The following is a 10,981-nucleotide window of genomic DNA, read 5'->3' as shown; positions in this document are numbered from 1 at the left end:
TCAAATTCTCAAATGCGAAAGTGGGCCTGATTTGGAGCATGATGGGCTAGAGATGCAATTATGGGCCAACTCCAGAATATCTTGTAAAATTAGATTAGGGTTCTTATTTTATTTTTCTTCATTGTAATTGAATGAATGTATGGGGCCCACAAATAGTCAAAGACTAGGATTTTCTATTTTTTTTAGATTTTATTTATTTCTCTAATTAGTTTTTTCTCTCTCTTCCCACTTTCTATTATTTTCACTATTTTATTTTATTTTCCTTAATTAACCCAAAATTGTTGTTTGCAAAATAAAATAACCGCAAGCGCACAACATCATGTAGCTAACAAGTTGATCTTAGGGAGATATGCCACTTAGAATTCAATTTCTTAATGGTAATGCGAGAGTGGAATGATTAAATTTTGTTAACTAATTAATTAAACTAAACCAACGATCCTAATCCATACATCTAATGCAATCGAATTAAGACGAAAAATAAAGCAAACATAACCAACGCATAAATAAAAGGCAAGGAAAAAAAATGCAACAATAAAAATAAAAGGGAAGTGATCCGAGTGTCAGCTCTGGATCGAGGGAAGGGGAGTATAATTATAATGACTTTGACCGTGGACCCTTTGCCGTAGCTTACAGTCCACCGATCAGGGGAATGGATATTAAAGAGAAAAAAGAAAAGAAAAGTGCAGAAAGGAAATAACATAAAATAAATAACAAAACAATAAACAAATCAATAAAAGCAAAAGGGAAACCTTAACCAAAGAGAGGCACGATTGTAGGCATCTTTGATCAAGGACCCGGGGGGAAGGGAGAACAATAAATAAATGCTGAAATTAAATCCTAAATTAAGAATATGGAGGGGTAAATAGAGGCGGGAATAGAGGGGGGAGAGAAGATTATTGAAGAATGTTACTTACATGCATCTTTGAATCTCCAAAAAAAATCTTGAACAAACAATTCGAATCTCAACCAACTCTAACAACCAAATCTAGAATAATCTAGATCTGCAATTGCTAGACCCAGAGAGAAAGTGAATCCTCAAACTTGAACTTGAACTTGAACTTGAAATTGCATTGATAAAAATAAAGGAAATACACTTGCATCAAATAAATTACATAACTTCAATCTTCCTTGCAAAACATTAAAACCTAAACATTCAATCTAGAATTAGAACCCACAAATTAATCAAAGAACTAGAGAAAACCTAGAGCAAGCTAAAGAGAATAGAAAGTGCAAGACTAAAATAAACTAAAAAGAAAATTAAGTGTAAGAGTAGACCTAAGAGGCAAGGTAATATTTATAGGAGAAGGAGAATAATTTACAAATAAGGAAATAAAATAATAATACATAATAATAATAAGAGTACAAAAAAAAAAAAAGAAAAGAAAAACAAATAAAGAAAGAGCAAAATTTGTTAGAAATAGAGAGAGAGAGAGAGAGAGAGAGAGAGAGAGAGAGAGAGAGAGAGGGGGAGAGAGAGAGAGAGAGAGAGAGAGAGAGAGAGAGAGAGAGAGGATGTGTGGAGAATTAAATAAAATTAAAAAACTTGATTTCACGTGGAGAAAAAGTGGAAGAAAGAAAGAGAATGATATGGATGATCGAACCCTCACTGCAATTCAATTATGCCTATTGAATGGAGTTCTCTCGAAGAAGACATGGCATAATTGTGGTCAGCGGTGGAAAACTTGTACCTCACAAAACCCCACACTAACAAGTTGAGTTTAAAGCAACAATTATATACTTTGCGCATGGGTGAATGTACTTCTCTCAAATCTCATATTGTTACTTTTAACTCTATCATTATTGATTTGCAAAAGACAGATGATAAAATTGAGGATGAAGATTTAACATTATTATTGTTATGTTCACTACCTCTGTCATACAAACACTTTAGAGACACCATGATTTGTGGCAAAGAGACAATCTCAGTTGCAGATGTCAAAATGAATCTTTTGAGTAAATAGAAAATCGATGATGAATTGACATCAACCAAATCTAAGGGTATTGGTTTGACAGTTAGGGTAGAACTACTGAGAGAAATTCAGACAACGACAAGAAGAATTCTAGGTCAAAATCAAAGAATAAAAATTTGACCTGTAATTATTGCAAGAAATAGGACCATATCAAATCCGAATGATACAAGCTTCAAAACAAATATAAAGCAAGTGGTGGTGCCAATCAACCAAAGAAAGAAAACTCTTTAGATGGCCATCCATTGACTGTTTCGTTGATTCATTATGATCATTCATTCTTCCATGAAATTCAACAGCTAGGAATTTTAAATTAGACAAAAATTTACACAAGACATGCAACTTTTACCCTTATAAAACCAACTTCAATTAAATAGTTGCGATGATTGTCTCCATTTTTGAACGACTGAGAAATTCTCATTTCTTGATCTAGAAAGTCAAGCAAAACCATCAGCCAACCATCAAGGAGGTTCCTGTGGAGTTTCATTTTCAGTATTAAAAGGTGAAAATGAGATAACTCATCATCGATAATGACAATTTAAATCCCAATGAGCAAAGCCATCACTTTAAATTTTCTTTTCTTAGTAGTGTGCGATGCATAAACAACTCATTTGTAGGGATAGAAGAAGATAGTTGACGAGGAGCTAGCAGTTAATGGCGATGAGATCTGGAATTCATCATGCACTTGCAAACAACAGGGTTTTATGGGCTCTTCTCATCGTTGTTTTTTTGTTGAATTGCTTTGATATGTTGACATCTGAAGCTCAAACCTTACCGGATGAAGAAGGTGTGTATCTACAATATATAACGCAATAACTGATCCTTACTAGCTACAAGTACTCTCTCTCTCTTCTCTCCCCCAGATCGATCCAAGTGAAATATTTTTTCCTGAGAATTGAATTGTTTCCTTTTAGAATTTTTTTTAATGGTCAAGATTTCCATTTATCATGTGAAGATGTTCACTGAAACATCAATAACCTTTTCTCTTTGTGTTTCACATGATTTCAGCAGAAGTTATCAAATCTCACGTAAATTTCTTGCATGAATGCCAAATCAGTAGTTATTTAATTTTTGAGATTATCAGTTTTTATTTTTCTTCCATTTAATTTGATTATTATTATTATTATTATTATTATTATTTTTTGATTTACATAAGGAGATAAGCTGTCATATATGATACATAGCATAACATAGAAGCAACTTCATACATTCAGAGGTGATATCTACAGAGGATACGAGGTTCAAACCTTGTGACACCAGACTTTTGAGCTCTAGTAGAAGGTCAGAAGGCCAAGGTTTACAGGGTTTAGCTAGAACAGTAGGTAAACGAGAACAACTAGTCATTAGACTTATAGATGGAAACATTGCAAAAACGCCAGCATTAACAGCTACCAAAAACCCATCCACGACTGTATGAAGATCCGTTATGCCGCGCAATCTTCCAGTTTTTAACAAAAAAGAAGAACCATTAACCACTACGCAGAGTGCCCATCTCCCTTCCTTTAACTGTCGAAGTACAGTACCTGCAATCCAAAGAGTAGTGCTGTTATCCTTTGGCCAGTTGAGAGTTGGAAGAGATTCACTTTGTGAGTTGTCTAATGGAGGAGTAGGAGGTTCTTCCCTATATAAATTCAGACATTGAACCCAAAATCTAACTGTTTCAATAACGTCCATTGGGAGTATAGAGTTAGAGTTAAAAACAATCTTGTTACAAAACTCCCATAAGTAATAATAGAGAAGAACCAAGATTGTAAATACTCATCATGTTGCAACAAAGTAAACCAGTACATATAGAAATCCAAAGGATTAGGTGCATAATTAGTGTGAAAAGTGACACCCAGAATTCCTCTTTTCCATACATAGGCAGTCGAAGGACAAAAGAAAAAGAGGTGCATAAGAGACTCAGGTTCAGATTTACAAAAGGAATACAGTGGAGAGCAGTTAGACCATTTATGAACATCCTTATTTAGGTAGAAACCATCATGAATGAGCCTCCAGAAGAAAACTTTACAACGAGGTAAGATCTTTAACCGCCACAAGAATCTCCACCATTATTTGGATAAAAGATGAAGAAGAACCATAATGATCAAGAGACAAGAAGGCAGTTTTAGTGTTGAATGAACCATTCTTGGAAGGTAGAAAAGACCAAGAATCCCCCGTGCAGAAATTGGAATAGCAGAAACAAAGTGGATTGGTAACACATCTGTGATATTTGAGGGTAGAGCCGAGGTATCATTTTGTAGAAAATCTCCTTCAACAGAAGTGTGAAAATTAGAAGTGAAAGAAGCGGGCAGAATTTTATTTGGTATGGTTGTGTTGTGGGTGACCCGAAAGGAACCACCAAACCGGAATGGTTCAATCAACCTAACCCGACGGGTTGACGGTTCAGATAAATGTTGCACGCAAGCCAGGACAAAGGGGCTTCTCGGCTGACTAAAGAGTAGACTGGAGCGACTTGCTGGCAAGTCCAGACACCCAGTGTCTTTTCAGCAAAGCCAGCGGCCTTTGGGGATCCTTGATATCTCCTCGTTTGCGGTGCCTCATAGCATTAATTTCAGCAATAAATGTCTCGAGGGCCGTGCAGTGATAAGGGACAGCTTGGATGCCCAACATTCGTTCTACAACTGCCACAAGGACTGCGACACCACTTTTTGTCTCCTCAACCAAAGAACAACGTCACATCCAGCCAACACTTGAGTTGACTCATTGATTACAAAAGGTGTTCACAGCAGCCCTAGGGTCTACAACCGTCAAAGGATGACGTCACCAGGTCCACAGAAGCCATGTCCACCGTTGAACCATAACGTAAAGGGTCAGTCGGCCATTACAGGCGGAAAAAGGTTACAAGTTCGTATTAAATAGAGGCAGCATTCCCAGGTATAACCGGAGCTTCTCTAGCCATTACTCTCCTTGATAACTTCATGAAAAACATTCTTCCGCAAACCCTTAGCATTTATTCCGCTAGCATTGATTCTCAACTTCTTTCTTGAGACTGACTTAATCATTGGAGGTGGCTTCCCGTCCCCAGAGGTGGCCCACTCTAACTCTTGTTTTGTCATTAGGAAGCTAAGGAGGACCGGAACTAAAGAGGGTTGATCAAGAAATCTGATCTTCCCCACCAACAAGTTGTAAGCCAGGGATCAAAGGCAAAAGAAGATGAACTATTAATTCCAACATTACAAACAACCCAGTCTCGAAGAGCTTGAGGAGAATTTTTTACTCCCAGCCAGATGCGAGACCAATATTTTTTTCTTGACCTTAGGATCAAAGATAGAAGAATGGGGAAAATATTTAGATTTAAGTATTCTCGCCCAAAGTGCAGATGGATTGGTTAAAAGACGCCAAGATAACTTCAATAGCAAAACTTTATTGTGATCCTCAGCTTTACGAAAGCCCAAACCACCATGAGATGAAGGATTACACATATGATCCCAGGAGATCCGAGAATGCTTCGAGGCCTTGGTAAGGGCACCATTCCTGAATTGAGCACAAACCTGATCCAAAGTTCTGCAAATAGTTTTTGGAATAGGAAAAGGAGAGACATAGAAGGTTGGGATGGAGGAGAGCACAGAAGAGGCAAGGAACCCTACGTCCAGCAAAGCTAAGAGAGATGGCTTTCCAAGCTTTGAGCTTTGAAACTTTTTTTATTCTCAAGGAATCTAAAATATTTTGATGCGGATCGAGAGTGGAACAAAGAGGTGCCCAGATATTTGCACTCAGAGGTAGAGGAATCGATACCTATAATGTTGCATAAAGTTTTCCTAGAATCCACTGAAACATTGGAGCTGAAAATAAGGTTGCTTTTGTCGAAATTGATTTCCAGTCCCAAAAGACTAGAAAATAAATCTAAGACAGCATGAATGGTGGATAGGTCTTTTAGGGTGGCACAACAGAAAATAAAAGCATCATCGGCAAAAAGAGGTGGGTAATTTCCGGTGCCCCCCTCGCTACCGAAATACCATGGAAGGCATTCAAATCCCTATAGACTCCCAAAAGTCTACACAAAAACTTCCATCACTGGAAGAAAAAGGTAGGGACTCAACGGGCAGCCTTGTCCAAGACCATGAGAAGAAGAGAAACAATTAAAAGGTGAACCATTTAATTTAATAGAGAAGATCACCAAGGAGATGAGATTGCGGATGAGATCACACCATTTTGGAGGAAAGCCAAGGAGATTAAGCACTTGGAGTAAGAGTTTCCATTCAACCCTAACATAGGCTTTAGAAAGATCAATCCTAATGGCAACAAAATCCAATTTTCCAGTTTTTGCTTTTCGAGAAAATAAAAAATCTCCTTGTAAGACCCAGTACATAAGCTAATAGAGTGAAAATCTCCAACAAATTTGGGCTCTTCAACTTTAGGGACAAGGACAATCAGAGTGTGATTAACTAGAGGAGGAAGATTGAGAGTGTCAAATAAATCCCAAACCAAATTAGAAACATCATGTTCAAACACACCCCATAATTTATGAAAGACAGCAGCCATGAAACCATCAGGTCCGGAGCCTTATGTGGACCGAAGGAGAAGACCAAATTTCGAATTTCATCAATAGAAGGCTTAGCAAGAAGATATTTTAATCAGGTCACAGTGATACATGGTTCAAAAAGCAAATCTATAAAAGAAGCATCCAGAGGACAAGAAGAGCATAAGAGAGTTTTATAGAAATTACGAATTCAACAGCAACAAGAGGAGTAGAGATAATCTGGCGTGTAGAATTCTGGATTTCAACAATCGCCCTTTTTGGGATTTAAGGAGAACAGAAGTGTGACAAAATCTAGTATTCCTACCACCATCAGAGATAAAGTCAATCGCCCTTTTCTAATTTTTATTTTCCATATCTTGCTTCGAACATAGGGAGTACGTGGTTGGAGAAACAATTGGTTGCCATTTCAATCTACACTGTTGAAAATAATAATAGTTCAAGAGAGCAAGAGAGAGAGAGAGAGAGAGAGAGAGAGAGAGAGAGAGAGAGAGAGAGAGAGACTGAGTGTGCGTATGAGAGAGGACTAAAAATAATAATCACATTAATTTACAATGAATTAGTACATAGCTTTATATAGAAACAGAGTCCTTCTTCATAGTATTCTTGGAGTCCTTCTCTGTATAGTTCTAGGAGTCTTGTGGTTGTGGTGTTAGGACTTTAGTGTTTTAGTTTACATAGAATATTGATTAGGATTTTATACCAATCAGTATCAAACTCTCCTTTGGATTGGCTAGTGTCTTTGTGAGTACCATTTGTAGAGTTCTTCTTGTATGTAATAACTAGTGTATGATCAACTGTGGGACTTCTAATAGCAGTAAAACTCTTGAAAGTTTGATTAGTTGTGGAACTTCTAACAGCATTGGAACTCTTGGAAGCAATCCTAGCCGCATATGCTTGAGATGAAGTGGCAGCTAGGATGTTGGTTGATATTCCAGATATATCCCTAATATGCCCCCTCAAACTCAAGGGATGTGAAGCGATCTTGAGGTTGGCTAGTAAGGTGCTGAAATGTGGAGTAGATAGTGGCTTGGTGAAGATATCAGCTAGTTGATCCTTAGCAGATAGGAAACGAACATGAAGATCTCCTTTGGCAACCTTATCACGAACAAAGTGGAAGTCAATCTCTACATGTTTGGTACGAGCATGAAAGATAGGATTTGCAGTGAGATAGGTAGCACCAATATTATCACACCAGATACAGGAGCAACACTTAGGAATATATGAAGCTCGTGAAGTAGAGATTGTAGCCAAGTGAGCTCAGCCGTGGCATTAGCAAGAGCTTGATATTCAGACGATGTACTGGAGTGAGCAATAATGGATTTTTTTGAGAACTCCAAGAGACAATGTTGGGCCCTAGGAAGACACCATAACCATTGGTAGACTTACGATCATCAAGGCATCCAGCCCAATCAACAATGGAAAAGGCGATTAAAGTCATATTAGAGGATTTGTTGATGACTATTCCATGTGAGAGTGTACCATTTAAGTATCGCAAAATCCTTTTGACAACAGACCAATGATCAAGAGTTGGACTTTGCATAAGCTGACAGACTTTGTTGACCGCTAATTGTATGTAAGGACGAGTCATAGTAGCATACTATAGGGTCCCCACAATACTTCTATATAATGTAAGATCAGCCATTAGCTCCCCTGAAAATTTTCTCAATTGGGTAGTGGGAGAAAAAGGATTGGTAACATGCTTGCAATCACTCATGTTAGCCATGTGAAGAAGGTCAGTAATATATTGTTGTTGACAAAGTTGAAGACCATCAGGGAATAAGGAAACAAACATTCCAAGAAAGTAATGGAGGGGACCAAGATCTTTGACAGCAAAGAAAGAGGTGATAGTAGTCATAAATTTAGATAGTAATATTTCAGAACTGCCAGTAAAAATGATGTCATCCACATAAATTAAGATAAAAAGTGTTCCTGAAATACCATGATAAATGAAAGAGAAGTTTCAGTTTTTTAGATCCAACAAAACAAAATTCCAATAGGAATGAACTAAGATGATCAAACCAAGCACGAGTTGCCTGTTTGAGATAATAGAGAGATCTGTGAAGGCGACAAACATAATCATGATGAATAGGGTCAACAAACCCTGGTGGCTGTTTCATTTAGAAGCCATGGAGAAAGGCATTTTGGATGTCAAGCTGGCGAATAGTCCAAGAGTGGGAAACAAATAGAGATAGAACCAGGAGGATAGTAGTGGGTTTGACAACAGGGCTAAAAGTTGTAGTCAAGACCCTCTTGTTGATTGAACCCTTTTGCCACTAAGCGGGCTTTGTATCTTTCAATAGAACCATCAGCCTGCCTTTTAGTTTGAAACACCCTTTTGCAACCTATAACATTTGTCCTGGGGAGGAGGAGGGATAAGAGACCAAGTGCCATTCTTTATTAGGGCATTAAATTCATCATCCATAGTCGTTCACCAGTGAGGGTATTTGTTAGTAGTATTGAAAGAGGTAGGTTCAAGTTGGGTGTCATCAAAGATCGATTTAAGTATGGCTTTAGGTGGATGGTGGGCTTTGGAGGGAGTTAGCATGGGATGAGTGTAAGAGAAGTGGTTGGAGAAGAAGGGGAAGGAGATGGATGGTGAGGATCATAAGGGAGATCAATAACAAGACTTCGCATCGCTTGCTCTACTTCCCTCCATATTTCACTCCAAAGAACGAGAAGTGGATAAGGATGAGGTGGAGGGGTGGTGCCCAATGGAAGAGTTGGGTGGGAGATGGGGAGGGGAGGCATGGTCTTCTAGGGGAGGTGATTCGGCCAAGGTTGTGGGTGGGATTGGGGGGACCAGAGGAGGAGGAGAGGGAGTAGGGGAAGGAAACATAGGAGGAAGGCCAAGAAGAGAAGGTAAAGGTGGTTGAGAGTGATGGGTAATCGCATAGGTGATGGATGGTGAAAGGGAAACTGTTTTTCATCAAAAACAACATGGCGGGAAATTAGGAGTTTATTTGATTTAGGATTGAAGCAACGATACCCACGGTGACAAGGACTGTAACCAAGAAAAACATGCATGCTAAAGCGAAACTCTAGCTTGTGTTTGTTATAAGGACGAAGGTAAGGGTAACATGCACAACCAAAAACTCTTAAGGTGGCATAGTCTTGATGGACTGTGAAGAGTTTGTAGTGGGGTGAAACATTGACCAAAATAGGGGTAGGAGTCCTATTTATAAGAAATAATGCAGTTTCAAAGGCATAATTCCAAAAGTTTCTAGGGCAAGTAGAATAAGCTAACAAGGTAAGGCCAGTTTAAAAAATATGGCGATGATGGCGCTCGACAACCCCATTGTGCTCATGAGTGTGAGGACAAGGGAGGCGATGATCAATCCCACAAGAAGTGAGAAAGGTAGACACAGGGCGATATTTGCCACCCCAATCACTCTGAAAGCGTTTAATTCAACTGGAAAATAAATTTTCAACAAGTAATTTAAACTGTTGAAAAATCCCAACGACCTCAGACTTCAAATGCATAGGATACAACCAAGTGTACTTGTTAAAGGCATCAACAAAAATAACATAGTACCGAAAACCATCAATAGAAGCAATAGGAGAGGGTCCCCATACATCCGAATAAATCAAATCCAAAGGGGCTTTAGAGACTGAAGTAGAAGAGGAGAAGGGGATTTTATCACTCTTTCCTTGTTGACAAGCATCACATAAAAGCTGAATTTTCTCAGAAGTAACAAGTAATCTAAATTGATAAACAAGATGATGGACTAATTTAAAGGTAGGATGGCCAAGTCTGGAGTGCCACTGGGTGACAGAAGCACGTTCACCAATGAAAGCTTGTGGAGAAAAGTTGCCAAAGGGCATTTGGTAAAGTCCATTTCTATCGATTCCTTGGAGAAGACAAGTCCCTATTGCTCGATCCTTCATATAAAACATGTTAGGATAAAACTCAAAGATAACATTATTGTCACGAGTAAACTTGGAAATGGATGAAAGGTTCTTTTGAATGGAGGGAGCATGAAGAATGTTACTAAGATAAATAGGAGAGAGTTGTGTAGGAAGAGAAGAAGTACCAGTGTGAGTGATTGCCAAGCCTATACCATTACCTACCAGAACCTGATCTGAACCAATAAGGTTGAAGGTTAAAGATTGTCTAGGTCATTGGTGATATGATGTGTAGTCCTAGAGTTAGGATACCAAGTGTTGTTTGTATAAAGGCCTCCAAAGAGTTCGGAAACATGCACAGAGGGGGGGGGCATTGGTTGTACCTTGGAATAGCATGTTGAAAATAATAATAGTTGAAGAGCGAAAGAGAGAAGAAGTGAGAGAGAGAGAGAGAGAGAGAGAGAGAGAGAGAGAGAGAGAGAGAGAGAGAGAAAGAAATAAAGTAGAAAATAATAATCACATTAATTTACAATGAATTAGTACATAGCTTTATATAGAAACAAAGTCCTTCTTTATAGTGTTCTTGGAGTCCTTCTCTATTGTGGCTGTGGTGCTAGGACTCTAGTGTTTTAGTTTACATAAAATATTGATTAAGATTTTATACCAATTAGTATCAAACTCTCCTTTG

At 38.3% G+C, this 10,981-nt stretch overlaps 1 protein-coding gene across 1 annotated transcript in view; it reads left to right on the top strand.

The window, feature by feature from the left end:
• Window positions 1-2,579: 2,579 nt before the first annotated feature.
• Window positions 2,580-10,981, top strand: part of LOC149023079 (putative LRR receptor-like serine/threonine-protein kinase At1g53440) — a 67,540-nt gene continuing 59,138 nt past the window's right edge. Inside the window, exon 1 of the mRNA XM_089150927.1 lies at window positions 2,580-2,754. Coding sequence (XP_089007053.1) covers window positions 2,622-2,754 — 133 coding nt within the window. The 5' untranslated portion in view covers window positions 2,580-2,621. The remainder of the gene's footprint in view (window positions 2,755-10,981) is intronic.

This window comes from Hakea prostrata, chromosome 3, assembly GCF_041222555.1.
Source record: "Hakea prostrata isolate BN-2017 chromosome 3, UWA_Hpros_2, whole genome shotgun sequence".
In the NCBI taxonomy this organism is placed as follows: Eukaryota; Viridiplantae; Streptophyta; class Magnoliopsida; order Proteales; family Proteaceae; genus Hakea; species Hakea prostrata.
Note: the sequence above shows the minus strand (reverse complement) of the source record. Positions and strands in the feature narration are given on the sequence as shown.